Source organism: Leptonychotes weddellii, chromosome 7, assembly GCF_054177405.1.
Source record: "Leptonychotes weddellii isolate Sample4059 chromosome 7, ASM5417740v2, whole genome shotgun sequence".
NCBI lineage: Eukaryota > Metazoa > Chordata > Mammalia > Carnivora > Phocidae > Leptonychotes > Leptonychotes weddellii.
This window is the reverse complement of record NC_138375.1, coordinates 41,968,985-41,991,223: the sequence shown is the minus strand read 5'-3', so window position 1 is coordinate 41,991,223 and position 22,239 is coordinate 41,968,985. Positions and strand designations below refer to the sequence as shown.

At 51.7% G+C, this 22,239-nt stretch overlaps 1 protein-coding gene across 2 annotated transcripts; it reads left to right on the top strand.

Moving 5' to 3' along the window:
- Positions 1 to 9,989: 9,989 nt before the first annotated feature.
- Positions 9,990 to 13,355, top strand: HAND1 (heart and neural crest derivatives expressed 1). Of its 2 annotated transcripts, none has more exons than XM_031040080.2 (2): positions 9,990 to 10,806; positions 12,407 to 13,355. In XM_031040080.2, exons 1-2 carry the CDS (start codon positions 10,255 to 10,257, stop codon positions 12,506 to 12,508), a joined length of 654 nt encoding a protein of 217 aa, XP_030895940.1. In that variant the 5' UTR covers positions 9,990 to 10,254; the 3' UTR covers positions 12,509 to 13,355. The 2 variants fall into 2 exon arrangements, with proteins under 2 accessions (XP_030895940.1, XP_006744294.1); XM_006744231.3 differs by having other exon boundaries at positions 10,002 to 10,806; positions 12,404 to 13,355.
- The last annotated feature ends 8,884 nt before the right edge of the window (positions 13,356 to 22,239 follow it).

Sequence of the window (22,239 nt, the reverse complement as noted above, 5' to 3'; positions counted from 1 at the left end):
AGCTGTCGATGGTGGTCTGCTGTGACAGAAGGTGGTGGGGCGGCGGGGGAGGGTTCCTGCCTCATGGTTTCAGGAAAGAATTGCACATTTGTGAACTGCAAACAGCCCACTATCCTGTTTCTTGGGCTGTCTGTGCAATTTTGCTGGAGTCTCCAAAATGTACTCTGATCGTTCTGTTTGGTACAAGGTGGGGACTGCCCCACTCACTTGCAATCCACGGTGTGGCTGAGCTGCCTCAGGCAGGGACAGCCCTAAACTAATATCAGAGAGAGCAAGCAGAAAGCTGTCAGATCAAGTGACAAGACACGGAGGAAAAGCATATACATGTTTAAATGTCAAGAGTCCCAGTGACAAATAGATCTGAGTTTATGCAATTACATTTTTCCCCCTAGAGCAGAAAATGAAAAATAGAATGTTAGGGTTGGAGGTGACTTTAGAGACCATCTAAACCACAGCTTCATTTAACCAATTATTTCTTTCAGGGAATAATTTTTTGGAGGTCACATGTGTGCTGGGTGCCAAGGGTAGGACAGGTGAAGACAAGAGCCTTGTCTCTTTCTGGAGTCTGTAGGATTCAGTGGAGAAAACTGAAATAGCTCATTAGGAGCAAGGAATTGTCATTTTTCCCTATATTTTTCTATACTTTCTAAATTTCCACAATAGACATGTATCACATTTAACTGTATATATATATTGGCTTTGCTAGAGTCACACAGCTAACAAGAAAATATATTTGTTGATAAATAGGTTACTCTTGAGACCCTGCCATATTCATACACGTTGTATTCTCAGAGCATGTTTCCTGCATCAGGATGAGCTTTATCGGAAACGCACATCCCACGCCCACCCCAATCCTACAAGGTTCCCTGCCTTGGAAACATGTTCAACAAGGGGATTGTGATACCCACTCAACTTTGAGAACCAGTGCCAATGAAAACTAACTGATCCCCAGGTAGTAAAGAAAGCAACAGTGATTTTTAGAAAACTCGTCCCAGAAATTTAAATTAATGAACGAATTTCATGAATACAAACCCATTTATCTTTAACTGGAATAAAGTCAACTCCCTTTTTTTCCTCTAGTGCCACAACTAATTGCATCCATTATGTGTTTTTAACAGATGCTATAAATCAGTGTGCCCCTGGGGGGGGGGGGCGTGGGGCGGTGGGGGGAGAGCGAAAAGGAGGGGGCATCCAACATCTGACAAAAGGGAATACTAAACAAGTGGCACACACCTTAGAGTGAGCAGCCCAAGGTCTCATTGCTGTGTGCTTCCCTCCCGCACCAGCGCCCTGCTTACTTCTGGTTGCATAACAGCTTTTTCCGGGCCCTACAAATCACAGCCCTGTCCCAGTTCTTGAGCAGGCGCCCTTTACACTGCACAGCCCCACAGCCCTCTGGCGTTTGTAACCTCTCTCTCTTCCAGGTTATCATCATCTGTCAGATCTGAAGTTAAACAACAAGAAACATGTCAGGTGAGTGGCTGGGAGAGACACTTGGCTGTTTATGAGAAATATTCCATTACAATCTGACGCAAAATGTTAGGATGCATCTGCCAGCAAGCACCCAGGCTGAGAGAGTTCCCTTTCTCCGCAAGCAAGCTGATGAGTTTGTGGTTTCAACCCATGTTTATCCTCTCTGGCTCCGTGGCAAAAGCCCTTGGAAAAACCTGGCTCGTCAGTCAGATTCATTCAATTAGGATACCCAGTTCGAGACATAATGGGTTTTGGCGAGGTCAGTAGAGTGATTGGTTTTTATACACATGCACAGAAAGATTTGATTTCCTCTGTGGAATTTATGGCAGGGGAGAGGAGGTGATTAAATTAATTTCTCCTCTGGTTTCAAGGCTTTCCTTTCTGTTCTCTCTTCTCCTGCCACCTTTTTTGTTCTTTTTAAAATTCTGAGGGCCTTGCTTGCATGGATGAAAATGAATGTAATAACTACCAGCAGTTGGTTTGAGTTTGGGGGTGGGTTCCACTGTGACTTCTTGTTCTTTGCTCCATGCTCTGAGTGGTGTTGGGAAGGTAATGGGGACCATCGTGTGCTCTGTGGTGTGTGTAGGTGAGGTGACAGGGTGTTCGTGTGGCTAAGGAGTGATGTTCATACCAGGAAGAGGGCTTTCTGGCAGGGAGCCGGCTTTCTTTCGAGTTTCATAATGAGAACCCAAAGTGTGTGCACCCTTTTTCTAGTCACCAGGTATGCCTTTCTTTCTGATTTTTGCTGTTCCCACCATGCACTTGTCTTCTCAGCCCCTGGCTCTGGAGCCACATTCTGCTGCAGCAAGGGGAGCTGTGGGGCAGAAAGGAGCAGATGCTGGGAGAGAGGCTGACCAAGCCTGCAGAGTTCCTGCCCCATCCCATCTCCCTCCCAAAGCCAAAGCCCTTTTATCCACTCCTGACTTTTTAAGTAAGGACTTCTCTGGTTAAACTAGAGAGACAAAGAAGACCCCTGAGAGATTTAAAAATTCAATGGAAAAAGCAAAAAACACGAAGCACTTAACTTCTCTCCCAAAGGACAGGAGAGCCTGCCAATTCCCTTGCAACGCCAGAACTAAGCATTTTCCCAGTGTCAACATTAAATCCCTTTTTTGTGTTTCTCTCTTGAAGTGTGTTTACAATTGACCATTATGTGAAAGATGACGGATGTAGCCTGGCCCCGTTCAAAATAGTAAGACTAATAATGATGCAGTTTCTTGCCCACAGACCCAGTTTCCGTATGCCTCTCCGAAGAAGGCAAGAGTTGAGGAGGCCAAAACATTCACCAGTAAGTGTAGCCTGCCACTGATCCATCCCGCCAACCCAGTTGCCCAAACGTCTGGGCTCCTGTGGACTTCTTCACCAGGAACTCAGATGAGCAGAGTTCTCAAGATTAATACCTCAGCCTCCAAGCAACTTTAAAAGTCTGTATCTTGCCCCAGTCCTGTCGGCAGCTGGAGAAAGTGTGGATCCCATGGCCCATTCCGTTTTAGTTTGGGAGAACTGAGACCCAAGGAAGGAGAAGCCACCCCTCTTCTACCCCCGAACCCAAGTTTTAAGGCTGGAAAATGGAAGAGCAACCCTATATCGCCTCACGGTTCCTGACCCATTCTGCCTCCCACCAGTTCTTGATCTTCCAGAACGGACTAGGTTGACCCGACTGGGTTTTCTCCACAGCAATTTATTGCATTTCTTTGAACCAAATGCTACTGCGTATAGATCACTCCTGCCAGGTTGTGGCTGAGGGCTCAGGCTTGCGGTGGAACCCACAGACTGGGATAAGTTACGGAACAACCTGGGATTCCCGCACTACCTTGACACCATTCTTGCGCAGAGCCGCATTGCTCCAGTGCACACACAGTTTGGAGTAAATCCCAAACCTCTCTCCCTGGGATAGATGTGCTTAGACGAACAAGCCTAGAGCGGAGAGCTTGCCCCCCGCCCCCAACTGGGGACGCTGTGGGGGCGCTGCCAGAGAAGTGCATGATCCCAAGTAAAAAAGACGGGGAGATAAGGCTCAGCCTTGCATTTCTGGGAAAAAGCAGACTCCATGATTGCTCACGAAGGCCCTGTGCATCCAGTTCTGTTTGGACTACAGGACTCCCCAGCCTAGGGGCTGGTGGCATCTGTCCTTGGGGACGTGGTCCCAACTCCAGCCTGTTGCCAGTCCTCAACCAGGGTAGGCTAGCAGCAGGATCCAAAAGATAGGTGGAGTGGATTGATTCCATCCTCCCAAGGCATTCACATTGGATTGAAAAAGGAAAATTTTCTCTGACCTGGGAAGCAATGGTCAGGCGGTGAAACTGACGTTCATGACACCCAGCGCAGAGATAAACTTCTCGGCATAAAATAGCTTTGCACACAGTTGATCGGTTGGTTGGGGGCCAGGAACAAGCGACCTGCAACCTAGCAATATGAAACTAACCAGCGTGCACTTAACGAAAAACCTGCTGTGTCTAAAACGGAGGGTGCACAACCGAACCCGGTTAGGGGACTACCTGAAACATCGCTGTGAGGCTAAACCAAATGGAAGCGCCCTGAAAGCAACCGGCCTGGGTGGAAAGGAACCAGAATGAAATTCACCTGCTTGCCACGGCGCAACTGACCACGCAGGGAATTGGAGCAGCGAGGGCCGCAGAGTGGAACGGGGAGGGGGCCTGTCTCCCCCACGAGCACCGACTGGAGCGGCTGAGGGGACGCAGCGGGGGAGGAGGGGGGTGTCGGTGCTTTTAAATTTATGACCGCCGCGCCCCAAACGATCCCATAAATTTGGGGGCCGTTTTCACCAAAACTGTGAGTTACGATTTTTCAAATAAATACATTTTCCAATCAGACGGGGTTCTGTTTAGGTTGAACGCGTCCTGAAGCAGACATCTCTCTGCGCGGAAAATACACAGAGGAGGAAACGGAGCCGGGACGAAGCTCAGACGACACAAAAAACTTGTGTAAACACGTTGTCATTTATGGACTTCGGAAGGGAAAGGGAATGGGGGAGGAAGATGTTTAGTTCTCTCCGACTCCTCAGGTCCCAGCCCCGAGGGAAGACACGGAAAATTTAATATTCTTTTTCCATAAGCTTGATTTATGTTACTCATTAGACAATGGCCGCATCAGGTTTACCTTAAATAGATTTTGTATTTTTGAGGCTGTTACAAACGTAAGAATGGACAGGGTTGCCTCCCACCCGCCCCCCTCACCCCCCAAACACATGCTCTCTCTCTCTCCCGCTTTCTCTCTCTCTTTCTCTTAGTTTTTCTTTAGGAAAGAATGTTGGGGAGATAAACGGAAATGGATTAGCGGAGGGTCTTCTATTTCTAGCTGTGCGCCCTATCCTCCGCGCCTGTGTTTTGCCACCTGTAAAATAAGGGGACCACACTAGGAAGCAGAGGACCCGTTGCCCACAAGAACATTCACACGTAATGCTGTGCACAGTTGCAGGGAGCTCAGGGACCCCCGAAGCTAAAAGGTAGAGAATGGAATGTCAGCTCGTAGCTTGGACCCTCTCTGGCTGGACCACTCCTCATCCCAGGAAAGGGGATAATAAGGGGAGACAGAGACTGCCATCAATCCCCGCCTCTCCTAGAGGTCTGGCCTCTAGCTGCGTCTCTGCCACTCATTGGCTGTTCGCCCTTAGGTAAACTGCTTCCTCTCTCTGGGCCGGCTTCCCCGTTTATCCTAACGTGATCAGATCTCTGGGTAGACTTGCTACTCTCCCATACCGGCGTAGTCAAGGAGGCTTCTCACACCCCGAACTTATAGGAGAAATCGACCCGCTTTCTCTGTCTCCCCTGCCCTGACTGTTCCCCGGCCCAGGGGAGCGGGTGGGGCCAGATTGAAAAGTCCTAAGCACTCTTTAGATGCCGCAGAGAAATGTTTAAGGGATTTGCGCGCTCAAGCTGCGGGGTAAATGGCCCGCGGGCTGATTTATGGCGCGTTACCGCGCGACGCGATTCCCCAAGACAGCGAGAATATTTTACACCGCACTAATATAAACAGGCGGCCGGCCGGGTCCTTTTTATGGAGTTCCTGTAATTACCCGGGCCCTGACAGGTCCTTGATTTACGGCCCTATTTAGATAAGGGGTCCGGTGCGGGGATTGCCGGTGGCGTCAAGGTCACGGGACGCGGCGGGAGAAGGTTTTGCGGTAGGCGCCGCGGCGCGGACTCTCGGGCCTTCCAGTCCCGGGGTGTGGGGTCCGAGTGGGAGTGAGGGGAGGAGTGGGGCAAGGGCAGGAGAAGGACCCCAAGGCCCAGGCCGAAGTCACTCCTGGGCGTCTAAGTACAGCCAGCCCACTGCACAGACGGGGGAACTGAGTCTTTGAGGGGCCGGAACTACCCCGGATCAGACAGCCAATGAAAGGCGGGGGGGTGGGATCGGGAAGGAATTCAGGTCTCTGGCAGCATGACCCCCACACCTGGCAGTGCTTGGTCTCTCTCACCTCCAGCCTTATGGCAGTGGGGTTCTGTAGCGTAGGTAGTTGGGGAAAGAGGAAAATTCCAGTGCGGTCAGAAACAGGCTTGGTCAGATCGGGACACAGCACTTCAAGCAGAGACCAGTGGCCTGGACCCCCTCCCTATCCAGGGCTATGCAGTCGTGTGGACGCCCGAAACTCCATTTCTTCCCCTGTTAGATTAATTCCCAGGCCAGAGCCACCGTTCATCCATCCAGGTGTACTGTTATTTTGCTAAGAGCTTCACCTATATTATTTCAATTAATCTTAAACTAGCACTCTGGGCGGGTGTCACTGTGTCCCAGTTTACAGAGGAGGAAACTGAGGATCCTAAGGTTTACACAAAGAGGGGTGACAGTGCCCAGATTTCAACCCAGGTGCACCAGTTTCCACGGCCAGCACTCCTCTTAAGCACTCCTTTACTACACTTTTTAAACCTCTTTGTGCTTAAGCTCTCAACCCTGTAAAATGGGGGAAGAGTTCTTGCCAGACCTCACTAGCACAATCGGAGGAAAAAGCGCGCATTTGCAAACGCCGCGAGTGTCAGACCTTCAGCAGGAGCTATCTGGGTGAGCACTGCGGGGTACCGGAAGGGAGGCGGGGCTGGGGGAGTGTGGACCCGCGCGTAGGCCCCTCGGAGTCCCCAGCTTCTGACCCTTGGTCTGTAGACGGTCCCAGAACGGAGCGCTAAGTCCTCGGAGAGAGCAACCAGGGTGGGGTCCTTGTAACAGTCCAGAGCTGGGAATTAAAACTCCAGACTATCAGTCCTATCCCTTTCTTCTGAAATTGGGGAAACTGAGGCTCAGAGAGGGAAAGGAACGCACGTTCAGCCGACAGCTGTTTTGGCCAAACTCCTGGGTTGCACACCATATAACCTGGGGCGGAGAGAGAGAACGTCCTCACTGGGTCCCCACGGTCGTGTTTCGCTGCACTGCAAACGCACCTGAGCCAGGCTGGAGTTAAAAGCACTTCGGGATCTCCCAGAAGGCCTTGGCTGGAGCCTAGGCGCCTTGCGGTCTACGCAGGCGATCTTGGTGGCGTCCATCCTGCTGGAGGCCGCCAAACCCAAAGCTCCAGCGGGTCCCCTAGGGCTGCGTTCCCACTGAGGGCGCCGCTGGGCTGACAACTTGACTCCTTCACAGGCGGGGGTGGGGTGGAGTGGGGGGTGGAGTGGGGGGGTGGTTTGGGGAGGAGAGCAGTATTTTCTAAAGCCCAGATGACTAGGGGCACCCTGCTCTTTACCCACAAGAGGCTGCCGGGCATTCTCAGGGCCCTCAAGGGGACTCATCATCCAGTATTGATAATGCATTTCCTACTGCACTAAGCAGGCCGGATATGGGGGTGTGTGTGTGGAGTGCTCTGAGGGATCTAGGTAAGGTGGGGGAAATACTTTAGATGTGCGCGAGTGGGTGCTGGAACTGTGAATTTGTAGGGTAAGTGCCAGGATCCATATGAGTGCTTGCCCTTATGTGGGTACTGTGATACTGTGCATCCGTTGCTCAACTTCGTTTTCAGGGCTGGTGAATGTGGCTGCCTATAGGTAAGACAGAATATATGTCAAAGTGTCTAAGGGTTTGCAATTTGGGTGACTGCGTGTAGTGTGCAAACATGCGAAAACGTCTACGTCGGAGCACCTGTGTGTACGCGGTAGTAATTGTGGCTGTGTGCCTGGGTGTGTTTGTTGGACTGAAGCCTTAGTTTCCACACTGAGAATACACGAAATGCATGGTGGCGTTTTCAGCAGTTTGTGCTGTGGAGACGATTGTGGGGAATTGTAAGAAAATACAAATTGGTGAACCTGTGCACAACTGTGGGCCGAAGACTATGTGTAAAACCCTGCAGCCGTGTGATACTTTTGTAGAATCCGTGTGCCTCTGCTGTGTGATGGTATCTTTAGGCATGCCTGCTTAGAGGGTGGGGAGTGGCTCATAGCTGAACACAGCTGAGCCAGGATGTGTGCCCTGTGGGTGACAGAGACAATGCATACAATTCTAGGAATGCATGGATATTGAAATGCTGTGTGTCTCATGGCTGTACATGTGTTACCGTGAGAATACCCATACTTCTGGGCATCGGTATAAGTAGATGGACTTTTGTGTACGCCAGGGATTTTTGTGAGCCTGTGTGCGCCTATATGTGCACGTGTCATGGTGAGCCCCCGTGTGCCAGCTGCGAGATGCTGCGGGTGGAGATCGCTCGGAGTAGGGCAAACGCTGGGTGTGTGTTGAGGACTGAGGTCCCTCTCCACAGGGTAATTACAGCTTTCTACCCGCACACCCTCACTCAAGAGTGCCTCCAGGCCAGGGAGGCTCGGGACCCCGTGGAGCCGGGGCTGAACCGGGCGCCGGGAGCTCCCTCCCGGCGAGCCTCCGGCTCTGCGCTCGGCCCAAACCCCAGCGCTGCTGGCGCCAGGCGCCCGGGAGAGCGGCGGGTTTCCAGCCCGCCTCAGGCAGGAAACCAGGACCTCCCCTCCCCCCACCCCCACGCACCTCTAGGGCCCACAGCCCAGCCGAGCTCCCACAAGTGGAACCTGCTCAGAACTGTTTGTCCGCCTCTGTCCTGTAGTGTCCCCGCCTCTATCCATTGATTCCCTTGTACAGGAGAGGAAGACCACATCTCCACTTGCTACCAACCCCAGGGAAAATGGCTCATCGTCTCTGGGCCTCACCTTTCCTATCCCTACGAGGAGAGAGTTGACCTTTCTCCCTCTGCCTCTGTACTCCTTAGTGTGCCAGGCACATCATGGGCGGTCAATAAACAATGTTGAATGACTGCATAAAGGAATGAATTTGCCCTCTAAAAAGAGCAATCACATATTTATCTCCGCCCCCCCCCCGCTCCCCCCCCCGCCCCCCCGCCTGAGCATCACTTTGGAGAGACAGGCACACTCCCTCTGCCCCAGCTAGGGAAGGGGGTTGGCTGGGGAGGGTTGGCTCGGATGGAGGGACTCAGGTATGAGGGCGTCAGCTGCGAAGCTACTTCAATGGGAGAAGTAGCACGACCCTGGGATTTTCAGGTCCCAATGAGAGCCCTGGGAAAGGCCCCTGAGGAGAGAACCCAACAGACCCGGAGAGGCCCTAGCTGGGAGGGGCAAGAGTGGAGGTCTGCACCGCCAGGATTTCTCTCTGCTCTCCTGGGTGGGGGATGCCAGCGTGGTAATTCTCTGGCTGCGCCAGCCTTGCGAATAGTGCGGAGGTCCTGGTCCCTTCTGTATGTGTTCACTGCCAAGCGCCGATTTCTCTCGCTGCGAGCCTTGGCTCTGGTGTGAACGTTCTCAAGCAGGGATGACCTAGGTGGAGTGGCCCAACGTAGCTGTGCTTCGGGCCCTCCATCCGGCCTTTGGGCTGGATCAGGCGCCCGGGAGGCCAGAAGAGTGACTCCCAGGCCCTGGAGCCCGGAACAAATCAGTAAATGCCTGTGGGCTTGGAGCCTGACTTCCTCCACCCCCCTCCCCCACACACCAAGTCTTCTCCAGCCCTGGGCGGGCTGTGGGACCGTGTAGATGCCTTGGGCAGAGTTGGCTGGTGCGATACTGGGTTGCACAGTACCGCTCAGGGCCCCCGCTGCATGGGGCTGATGACTAGGGGCTGGGGGTGCTTCGGGGAGACGTCAGGGGTCTGTGCTGCCTCCGGCAGGGCCCTCTCATCTTCTGACGCTGAGGGGAGTAGATGGAGCTCAGGACTGAGAAGGGCTAGAATTCCTATTCTGAATTCTGTACAGTCTAGAAACAAGACACTCTTTCCCCGAGTCTCAGTTTCCCTATCTGGAAAATCAAGGGGTGGGCTCTAGGTGAAGGCCTTCTGTTCCCGGATGATTCTGGATTCCTTTCCCTGGCTCCACAGGGAGGAGGGGGCAGCCACCGTCTAGGGTGTTGACAGGCCTGTGCCTCAAGTACGGAGCCCCCGCCTCCCCCCAGCCAGGAACTGGGGGTGGGGAGGCGGAGGCGGGGCCGCCTCCCTGTCCCCGCAGGCGGCCTAGAGTCGAGCGGTGCTGGCTAGCCGAGCTTAAAACCAGGGGCGGCCACCCCCTTTCCTCCTCCCCGCCCCCCTACCATTGGCTCCAGGGAGAGGTTGACATCCAAGCCGCGGCCTTATATAAGCCAGACCCTGAAGGGGAGGCCGCAGAAGGGTTAAATAGGTCTCCCGGCCTCGGCGTCCCAGCGCGCGAGAGGCCAGCGGGCTGCGCGCCTCTCTTCGGCCTTGCCCCACACTGCCCCAGAGCCGGCGTCCAGCAGAGCGCCACCCCGGAGCCCACGGGTGGCCCCGGCAGTCTGTGGGGCGCATGGGGCGGCGCTAATCGCGCTGGCGGCGCAGGCCAGAGGCCGCTCCAACATGAACCTCGTGGGCAGCTACGCACACCATCACCACCATCACCACCATCACCACCCACACCCAACGCACCCCATGCTCCACGAACCCTTCCTCTTCGGCCCGGCCTCGCGCTGTCACCAGGAGCGGCCCTACTTCCAGAGCTGGCTGCTGAGCCCCGCTGACGCTGCCCCAGACTTCCCCGCCGGCGGGCCACCGCCCACAGCCGCGGCGGCCACCGCAGCCTACGGTCCGGACGCCAGGCCGGGCCAGAGCCCCGGGCGGCTGGAGGCGCTCGGAGGCCGCCTGGGCCGGCGGAAAGCCTCAGGACCCAAGAAGGAGCGGAGGCGCACAGAGAGCATTAACAGCGCGTTCGCAGAGCTGCGCGAGTGCATCCCCAACGTGCCTGCGGACACCAAGCTCTCCAAGATCAAGACTCTGCGCCTGGCCACCAGCTACATCGCCTATCTGATGGACGTGCTGGCCAAGGACGCACAGGCCGGCGACCCCGAAGCCTTCAAGGCCGAACTCAAGAAGGCGGATGGCGGCCGCGAGAGCAAGCGGAAAAGGGAGCTGGTAAGTCCGGGGCCTGCGGGCTCCGGCCCAGGGTGAGGGCTGGGTCAGCACCCGCAGGCCCCGTTCGCAGTGGAAGGAGTCTGCGTTGCCGTGTGTGCGATTTTGAGAGGCTGCGGGGAATTCTGAGGCTGTAGTGTGGGATTGTGTGCGTGGTGGGAGGCGGATTCATGTTTGAGCTCATTTGTAATGTGGGACAGTCTTTGTAAGGCTGTGAATGAAGACCATCCTAAAAGGATCCCTTTTAAGGATCCTCTGGAAGATGCGGACCCGAGAAAATGCACACGTCTTATATTTTGCTTCCAATTTCAAGGGGGTCTGATCCATTCCTGGGCTTTCCTGGAATCCACGTTAAGAATGCTGTGGAAGTGTTTAATTTGCCTTAGTGGGGGTTTATGCACGTGGACTCAGTTACTGTTTTCAAAGGGTTTTTGCTGAAGAGGCTAGGCTACTTCCATTGTTGTACGGATAGGGAAACTGAGACCCAGAGTGGGACTGGGAGGTAGAGGCCACACACCGAGGAGTCAGAGGTGGAACTGGGGTAAAACAAGTCAGGTCTTCTACTCCCAGTCTAGAGCGGGTCCACTGCTCCACTGGCCACGAGCTAGTTCTGAGAGCGACCTTGACCGTTTTGTGTGTAAACTCTGACAAGCAAGAGGCACGGGTCTCCCCCACTGCTTTTGGCTTTGGAGATCGCAATCCCTACTCGACCTTTCTCGATCCTCTCCAGGAAGGGCAACACTTTCTGGAGGGCGGTGCCGCTGGCCCAGGGCTCTGGGACCTCTGAGGGCGGTGATTTCCAGGCTAGCGAACTCGTTCCTCTAAATTGGTGTGTTCAGGCCCGCCGCAGCAAGTTTGGAGCCAGCCAGAATGCCCTGCCAGGTTTTCTTTGACTCGCAGGGGCCTGTGGTAAACTAGGGAAAGCTCTCCTGGGGAGACTGGGAAAGATCGATACGCATCGGGTCTCTAAACTGCCACCAGGGTGGAGGAGAGGCAGGCCGGGGCGACACCTGGTTGCAAGGAGTTTGGGGGCATATCCCCACCCACTGCTCGTCTACGCCTCTTGCAAGTAGCACCGCTTGGTTCGTGCTAAGAGCCGGGAAAGAGGATAGTGGGCCAGGCCGACTCGTTCCTCCTTCGCCTAGCCGTCTGAGGCTCCCAGCGCGCCAGCAGGGACCCAACCCCACAACCAAGCCCGACGCTAAATCAGGTTGGAAAGCGGGTGGGACTTGTAGGGGGGACGCAGGTCCGCGAGCGGGAAAACTGTTGATTCCCACCCTTCCCATTCCAACCCCGGCAGTCATCCTTTGGCACCCTAAAGCCCAAACTACGTGCACCAATTTCACAAGGCACAGAAAATTCTTGTTACCATGCTTCCAGAAGCTGCCCAGCCCATCCCAGCCCCCAGAAACTCTGGCGCATAAAGGCAGATTTATGAGCCTGTTTGCCTATTTCGCAAACAGAAATCCGTCACTTACTGAAAGGCGCCCAGTTACTGCTCCCAAAACCTTTTCCCCACCCCGACTCAATGCCCGGGTGATAGGAGCAGAAAAATTTAAACCTGTCTCTCGCCTCTTTTCTTGTGTGTGTCCTCTGGCAGCAGCAACACGAAGCCTTTCCTCCTGCCCTGGGCCCAGGCGAGAAGAGGATTAAAGGGCGCACAGGCTGGCCGCAGCAAGTCTGGGCGCTGGAGTTAAACCAGTGAGCTGAGGCCGCGCCGAGGACCCTGCCACGGCTGCCCGACCCCGGAGCCCCGGGAGGAGAGGAAGGCGGCGGCGAGGGCCAGGCTCTGGGTGCCAGGGGCTTATAGGGGCGCATCCCGCAGAGCCTCTGCTGCGAGCTGGGAGGTTGCCGGCTGCAACAACACACTTGGATCGCACGTGCAATGTCATTTGAAATTGTTTTTAATACATTAAGAGAAAGAGAAATATATATATATATCCACCCCCCCCCCAAACTGAGAGGGCGGCTCTTGGCTGCACAATGCGGGAGAGAGGGACTGCGGGACTCCAGCGCGCTAAAACGCACCCTTCCAACCCTTCTGGGGCGAATTTAGAACCCCCGATGCTTTCTCCACTTTGCCTACTGGCTCTTTTTCTCGTCCTCCTGTCCGCTTTGCGGCAAATCCCCCGAGCGCTCTCTTCCCAAATTAAAATGCAATAAGAGGAATCAATAGTTTTCTGCCAGGGAAAGAGAACCAAACCAGGAAGATGGAGGGCTGCCTTTTGTTGTTCTCCCTCAAACAGTGGTGTTTTATTTTATTTTATTGTCGCTGCACTTCCTATTCAGTTCCAAGGGAAACGCTTTCTCTCCTTCCCTCCTTTCCTTCCTTCCTTCTTTCCTTCCTTCCTTCCTTTGTAAATAAAAACTTTTCTCTATGTTGAAAAGTTTTTATGTATTTAAACTACCTACTATGCCTGCTGCGCTCAGGTGTTTGTTTATCCCCCATCCCTACCCTTTTTCTACCTCAAATCTATAAGACCACTCACTACCCCCTCCCTTTGCCAAAGCAGTATCTATGCTCTTGACTAATAAAAGATTTTCTGAAATCAGAGGCAGCCTGTGTGATGTCTTGGTGGGTATATCCACTGGCCCCATCATTTCTGCTAGGTGGAGAGCCTTCTGTTCTGACTTCTGTTTTGATAAATATTCAGACCAAATTGCAACTCAAGTCGGGAAAGGGGGTAGATAAAAGGATTTATTCGTGGGACAAAGAACAAAGTTTTTAGAATATAATGGCTGGCCAGGATAACTTTAGTGAACCCACAGACAGAAAACTGGAAACGAATTAGACCCAGCTAGGACAGGCTAGGATTTATATGGGTCAGCATTTGAGCTTGTGTGTGGGTTAGTATGGTGTCTGCAGGCGGTGTTTTGGGGTTGTTGGGAAGGGGGCTTGTCACACAAATAAAGGGCATCCGAGGGCATTGCAACTCGGAGGAGCGGATGCGCTGGGGAATATGTTCACGTACATGAGATTATAGATGTGTGCATAGTGGTACAGGAACTCACACGGAGCCCCGCAACTGTGCCCGGGATGGGGGCGCGGATAATAAGCACAGGGTGTGCCTAGCACAGCTCCCTGCATGCAGTAAGAGCTGGACAGATCATAGCGGCTATTACTTTATCCTTGACTAAAATAAGCTCGTGAGTGCTTATGGTTACATTGAGACAGTTAGGTTTCTTTCCAGCAACAAAGCACTAAACAGGTATTTGTGAGAGAGCATGTGGATTTGTGCAAAGCAATGGAGTGTGTGTGCTTGCTCGTTCGGGCACTTGTGCAGGACAGCTGGTTTCTGTGCCCCCACGGGCACACCCAGGACTGGGTGTGGGAGCGAATAAAAGCGGATGCATTTGCCAAGGCGAGGATGCGTGGAAGGCTAAAGTGGGGCAGGCAAACGCTGGTGTTTACGTATCCCTAAATAACAATGTACAGACAGCTAGCTTTGCGCGCAACTCTGCGCTAGGCTCGAGGCTAAGCGCTTTCCGTGTCCCAACAGCTCCCACGTCGCGCGAGGGAACGCCCGCTTTGCGGTGTCCGCACGGGTCTCTGCGTTCACTGCCAGGGAGGCGCGCGGACGCACGCGCGGGTCTCCGGGCGCTTTCTTGCTCGGGAGCTGGAGGCCCTCGGGTTGGGGCGTGCGCCAGAAAGGAGACCCCGGGCAGCTCCAGGATCAGGCGTGTCCAAGGCGCCTCGTCCCGGCATCGGGGTGAATATGGGGCCCCATTAGACTCGGCTGTAAACACCCACCGTGGCAGGAGCTGAACGGCTACGCCAGCCCTTCCGGACGCGAAGGAGTTAATAAAAGGTGTTTTATGGGTGCGAGGAAACGGTGGGGGAGGTGTGAGCGTCTCTCTACTCTGACCCCCCTACTTTTTCCTTTTTTCCCTCTCGCCACCCGCCGCCAGATCAAACAGGCCCGCGATTTAACTAGGGCAACACCTCGCGGTAATGAGCGGCCCTGCACACCCCTCCCCCGGCCTCAGTCCCCGGCCCCAGGCCCCAAGGCCCTCAGGGAGGAACAGAAAAGAAAAATCCAGGGGTTTTCTTTTTCTTTTTCCTTTTCTTTCCAAGAGCTGAGAAGCCCCTTAGACATCCTGACACGCATGGAGAAACTGAGGCTCAGGGAGCAAGCCGATCCTGGTTCCTCCACACGGAAGGGGGCCTTATCTGGATTCGAACCCAGGACTCCAGTGTAGTTTATAGATGGTCCTCTGGCTTTACGCAGAGCTCGGCTCCCTCGACTATTTTTAGCGCCGTGAAGTATCCTAGGCACGGGAGGAATGCGCACCCGGGTCCTGCTTTCCCGGAGCCCTGGCCAGTGAGTGGAGAGAGGGTACCGAGGGGTACCGCCCGAGGCAGCCGGAGCCAAGCTTGGCATAACCATGCCTCCTCAGGAAGCCCCATCCGGCCGGGCCCAAGCCGTGCTTGAGAAGACAGTGGTGGATGGAGCCTCAAATTCAGTTCCAACCATGTGTGGTCCCCATCTCAGGTCTAGGACCTGGGAGCTGAGACAGGGGGCTGCCCCTTGCGGGGGTCACGGGGATGTCCTCCCGCTCTCCCCCAGAACGCCCAAGCCACACTTGCAGTCCTCCCTCGCCGGCTGGCAGAGCCCAGCCCCCAGGCCGCGGCGGACTTGCTCCGGGTTTCACAAACCAGTCTGCGCAGGGGGTCTCCGGACTCAGGCTCCCGGGCTTGTCTCCGCCGCCGGCTCTCCAGCCTCTCACCTTTCGTGAGCGCTCCCTCCATGGAATGGCTTTAGAGCCTGACGGGTGCTTCCTCATTCTCTCCCAGGGTTCAACGCGGTTTGTCGGAAACCTACCTCAATCCCGCAGAGGCAGAAACAGTGTCATTAGTATTTTTGAATTAAGAACATCATTTTTTTTTTTTGTTTTTTAATATCAAGGGGGGAAATGGAATGGTCGCTGACTTAAAAGTAAATTCCAGGTATTTATTGTAAGGGAGTAGTCACTGATGTTACAAAGCTTTAACGCCAGGACTATTCTACTGAAGAGTGAAAAATACAGAAGGACCCGATGTGTTATAATTACAGAACTGGTTAAATAAATCCATCGGTGCAGTGGGTTACTACACAGCCACTGGAAAAAGTGTGGGAATTGACATGGAGATTGTTCATGATATATTAAGTGGAGAAAAAAAAAAACACCCTGCCGGGTTGCTAAAGACTGTTTATCCAGACCCTGCTTTATGTAAAACTAACTAAATAGCATTCGTGGAGAAAAAGTGGAAGAATATACATCAAAACATTTACACCTCTACCTCTGAGTTTGGGGAATAGGGATAATTTTGACTTTTCCTTTTGCTGAGCTATATTTTTCTACATTTTTAAACAATGAATAAGTATTACTTTTACAATCAAAAAAATTATGTTGCCGTTGCCTTCTAATTTCTACAGTGGCCAGTGTACTTTTGGTACACTTTATTCAACATACATGAATTGAGCACCCAGCTGGTGCTAGGCACTGTGGGTATCAATATAAGAATATGAAAGGATCCTAATAATCATCACCCATTAACATACAATAGTAAATATTTGTTGTGAAGAGTTTTATTATTCCTTCCACTCAGTAAATAGAATCTTTTCTTACGTTTATTTTTTTTTCTTTTCTTACATTTAAAACCTATTAATGCATGAAATAATCATAACAACAACTAAAATTTGTAGAGGAAATTATTTAAGCCCTTAGCATGCATTATTTCATTTAAGCCTCATGAAGATTGCATGAGGTTAATACTGAGGCAGCTGGGCTCCGGAGAGGTGAAGGACTTCGTTCAAGGTCACACAGACAGTAAAAGGTGGGTTGGCTCGGATCAAAGGGCATCTCTGTCTGCCTCTGGAGACCTGGCTTTTCCCCACATCTCAGAGCACCTCCACGATGTGTGTGTGTGTGTTCATACAAATAAAGCCATCTCAGTCGGATCTTTCTTGGCCCCCAAAGTAAGGTGGTTTAGAAAGAAAGGAGGGGGTTTGGGAAGGAATCTGGATGCTAACCCCAGCCTTCACCAGTAACTCTCTTCCCCTGTCCCAGCTCAGAGTGGATCCCATCTATAATGTGAGGAAGGTGGTAGGCTTCTTGACCTCTGGGTTCTCTCCTGACTGTAACACTCTCACTCCAGGAATCTACTTTCTGCTGGTGAAAACAGCATGTTATTCTTTGTCCCAGCCTCTGATATTCATCTTTCCTTGGAACTTCCACTTCTCCAAGCATGTTTTTCTCCCCATAAACTAGAAGGGTTCAGTGAAGGACTCCTGCTCCTGACAGGAAGAAGGGAAGGTGAAATGACCAGCTCAGGGTCACACATCCAGTCAAAGACTGAGCTAGTGAGCTAGGATTAGAAGGACGTCTGAAGGCTTCAGGCCGCCCCCCCCCCCACCCCGCTCCCTTGGAAAAGGCTCTGGATCCATTCTCGTCATGCAACCAACAGTTAAGCTTATGGTCTTGCTAAATCCCCATAAAAGAAACGAAACTAAGAAATCAGCAAGTCTCATTTTTAAATGAAAAGTGACTAGGAAGAAAAAATATGCAGGGTCTGAAGTGTCTGAAACCAGCCTCCTGATTTAAACCTAATTTGTTTGAAAAAAAATTTTTTTTTCAGCCAAGGGAGTTTTTACAGCTGAGCTCTCCCAAACCCATAAAAAACAAGGTTTATATGGGAAATAGTGAAAGACTCTTGACTATAATACACAGCGTCTAATGTAAGCAGACAGACACTATATACAGCTCCCACAAATGTTATTCAAACAAACAGAAATGCACATTTATCCCCACAGAACGGACAATGGAAGTCATCGGACTTTCAAAGAGTTCCGGAAGTCCTATTTTCACAGAAATGTTCAGAGCACCCCATAACACTGGGACCTCAAAGATCCTTACCCACCATCCAAACATTTCCCTCATTTTACAGGAAGGGGAAACCGAGGCCCATAGAATGGAGGGACTTGCTCAAGGTCACGGCGGGGAATTTTATTCTTTTCCCCGTGTTTACTTTCAACTTTTAGTGCAGGATATAGAACAATACAGTGGCCAAGAGACTCTGGACAAGTGACTGAACATTTCTTTTTTTTTTTTTTTTTAAAGATTTTATTTATTTATTTGAGAGAGAGAATGAGACAGAGAGCACGAGAGGGGAGGGTCAGAGGGAGAAGCAGACTCCCCACCGAGCAGGGAGCCCGATGCGGGACTCGATCCCGGGACTCCAGGATCATGACCTGAGCCGAAGGCAGCCGCTTAACCAACTGAGCCACCCAGGCGCCCCTGACTGAACATTTCTGAGCCTTGTGTCCTCACCTACAAACTGGGAGAGATCATGACCCCAACTTCCTGGGCTGTGTGAGGACTGAATGAGATAAGGCATGCAAAGTAGTGCATTGTCCCTGGTAGATCTATTTTTATGATTTTATTTCACCCCCACAATAGCCTGTGAGGCGTTGAGGATTTATTTTGGTTTGTTTTCTTGTTTTGGAAAGGTCAGGGCACACAGGTCCCCCTGCCTTTCAGAAGTTTGTCCTCTGCTACTTCACTTTATGAAAGACCTATGTCAGTACCTGTTTTCTGCTAACCAAAAGAAATTAGAAGAGGATTTTCACTTTTATGAAAAAATGCAAAAAGCAAAAATAGCATTCAGTGTGTGTTGTGCAGTGAGGTGATACAGAGACAGCGCAGGCCCCTGCAGCGAGAGGGGCCCCACCAGGCTCCTTCCCTGAGAGCCACACTCAGCATCTCAGCATCAAAATCTACCAGAGCTTTGACCTGTGCCTGTGAGCATCTGTGCTCTATCTCCATTAGCTAGATGTGTCCTAAGGTATCAGAGAAGCCTAGGAAGTTCCTTTTTTTGGTCCGGGAATGCTCAGTTTTTTCCCCCCTATAGATTAACGGTAATTACTCCTTTGCTTTATGCCATTTTGGCTTACAAAAGGTGTCACAGGAATGCTCTGCTTTCAGATGGGGGGAGGCGGGGCCGGGAAGGGGGCGGACCTGTATTTCCAATTGGCACAGAAAGTTGCAGTGACTTGCCCAAGGGCACCCAGCCAGTGAGTGGATTCCTGGTTCAAATCCCTTACATTCCACATCATTAAGGTAAACCAGGGCAGGCGGGCTGCAATAGCGGCATTTCTGAAAGTAAGGCAGCGGTATATGGTAGAAATACTATGCAAGCCACAAATGCGAGCCGTGTATATAATTGCAATTGTTCTAGGAGGCACGTTAAAAAAGTAGAGAGAAACAGGTGAAATAAAATTGAACAATATAGTTTATTATATTACTTATACATTATATATTTATTTATTTAATGCAATATGTCTAAACTATAATTTCGACACGTAGTCCATATAGAAATTACTTATGAGATATTTTCCATTCTTTTTTTCATATTAAGTCTTCAAATTCAGGGGTATATTTTATACTTAGAGCGCATCTCAGCTTGGACCACATCTCAAGCACTCAGTAACCATACTTGGCTAATGGCTGCCATATGGGACAATGTACATGTAATAAACAACCACATGAGCTGGTTGGATAAGCTGTGTGGCACTGGACAGGTTTCTTAACCTCTCTGAGCTCCAGAGCCCTCCCTCTTCTGTAAAAGGGAAAGCAGAATGACTCACGGAGATGTGATGACCCAATAGTGATTAGATGATGATTGGAAAGCTCTCAGGCTGGCCCAGAATAGGCAGTGGTAAACATGAGCTATCGTCACTGCCTCTGTTGTAGTTGGGGTTCGGCTGCAGGGTTTGATCTAGAAGCAACAGGGAATGGCAGGGAAGAGGGCAGGAGCATGGCTTCCCCCAACGCCCTGAGATTCGGCTCTTGGCTCAGAGTAGTTCCAGCAGTTCACTGGTGGGGAGCGGGAGGTGTTTGTGGGAGCGTGAGAACACTTGGTGTGTAGGGAAAGCACCAGACCCAGTGGTCAAGAGAAGGGGTTTTTAGCCTGCTCTGTGACCCTGGGCATTTCCTTGCCCCGCACTCCCGGAACTTGGTGTCATCTGTAAAATGAGGGGGTCGGACCAGAGATCTAAGTCCCTTTCTGCCTTGACTGTTTAGATTTTTACAGTGGTGTGAATCAAAGCAGTCACCGAACACAGCACCTGTGAGGGGACAGAAAATACCCCTGAGCCTTCCCCTGTGGCCTGGGGCTGCCACTAGGCGGAGGGCGCCACCTGGTGGCCACACTCCCTCCTCCGAGTTCGGTGTGGAGAAACCAGTTAAGGACTCCAGACCCCGGAGCCCCAGGCCCACTTTTCCTAACGTCCTTCGGCAGCTCAGGGGAGCAGAGAGGGGACCCAGACAGTCCCAGAGCTAGGAGTCCTGGGCATGAGGCTAACTCCTGAGGGATGTTGGGGTTTTGCAATCCAAGATCTCTGAGGCCTTCTTCCCTAAAGTCACCTTGGGACAGAAGTCTGTGTTTCCCTATAGAAGTCCAAAACACATCATACATTTTGTTCTCTTTCTTTGGATAGGAGCCACCGAACAAAACAATCTTCTCTTGGTAACTCAATCTCCTTCTGTCACTACTGCGCAGGGCTCATAGGATGTGGAGGACTTTTTCCCTGCAAGAACCCTCCCCCCCGCCCCGCCCCTGACTGCTGGGATCCTGAGTTCTGCTGAGAGCTTTCCTGACCTTCCATGTCTGTCAGTATTCGACTTCTCTCTGTAGTGGGGGTCACACGGTGCACAGAGGAATCAGACTGACATAGGTTCAAATTCCAGCTCACCATAAGACTCTAGGACAGCTGTCTAACTTCCCTGCGCCTGTTTCCCCACTGGAAAAATAGCTCCTTTGCAGATTGGTGTGAGGATTATGACCCTAGCACAGTGTCTAGCACTGAGTAGGTGTTTAACAAATAATAGCTCTTGTTTCTGCCGATATGGTGTCCTGACCACTTTTTCATATTCAAGGAAATATTCCTTGTTAGAAACACGAATAGGATGCATCATATCAAATATTAGCCACCAGAAATAAACACCCTTACCGTTGAAGGTGGTGGAGCCTCTTCAGAACTGTTTAAGTTGGCTCAGTGAGGTCCAACTTGGTCTAGTGCAGATAAACCCCAGTAGGCAGGCTGGGATTTTGTCAGTGTTGCTTTCCTCAGTCCTCATTCTTTGGGCTTCCGTAGGCTTCAATACTTACAGTTTCACCTTCAGGCAGTTGCTTATTGACATGGCTGAGTCGGACCCCCCCGCACAGCTGAGGGCACTGCTCGCCCTGAAGCCGGGTCCACCCCTGCATTCCCCCATCCTCTAAGGAGGAGCCTCAGAGGGGTCTGATTGGGCATCGGGATCCTCCTGTTGCTCCTTTAGCATGGTCCCATCTTCCCGGTAGTCATGCGCCCTCAAAAAGTCTCTCTCATTAGCTGCCTTCGCTTAATTAAGCTCATTGCGTTTGCTAAGCCTTACTGGCTTCTCTAAGATGGCACGAGCCCATTACGCACGGCCCCTTCATCCGAAGGCGGGCTGGTGCGGGTTTCCGAGGCCGCCCCACAGACCCTAGGATTTCAGCAGTGGAAGGATTACTTTCCGTCCCTGTCTCACAATGAACTCCTCTGAAATTCCCAGCTCCTGGAGGACAGAGTCCCTTTCCAGATTCCCTCAGACACCTGGCATTTTCTTGGTGTCACTTGGTGTCACCTCAGACACTCAAACATTTCTTGGCCATATTGCATTGCTTGGTTTGGATTTTTATTAATAGTAGGTTTGGTGACTCCAAAGTCCATGCTCCTCACTCTGGCATCTGAGCTTTTTGCTCCCGACTGGACTTCCCCTCAGCCTAGCCTCCTGTGAAACCTTCCATTTTCTTCAAGGGTCTGTTTAGGAGCCTCTTCTTCCAGGAAGCTCCCTTGATTTTCAGAAAGCCTTTTTCTTCCTATTTTCCCCTTACTCTGAATCATATGATCATGAGATACAGATATAGTATGGCTATACATGGAGCTGGGAAGTAGATGTCTTGATATGCCTACAGATGCGGCCTGAGTCACAGATACCGGTGTGTGCGTGCACGCATATTAATGTGTGTATATGTATATATTCATGTTCATGTAACACGTATGCATATATACCTATGTACTCTACCTACCTAGTATTTCTAAACTGAGATGAAAGTTCTTCCATGCATTAGAGATTATTTTACATGTAGACATAATACTTCTAAAACCGGTTGCCTTTTATTTGACATACAGATTGTTTCTGCTTCTTCACTGTTGAGAACAATGCTCCCATGAGATAGTAGCTCATCTGCTGAGTGAGCAGCAGGGCACGCTGGACTTTGGGGCCAGATAGACCTGTGTTTGACCTCTCGTCCCCACCACGTCCTGGTGGCCTTGGACAAGCCATTTCACCTCTCTAATAAACTTAACTATGTAATAGAATAATAGTTCTCATCTCCGACGGGCCTAAGGCAGGTAACGTGCTTAGCGTTGG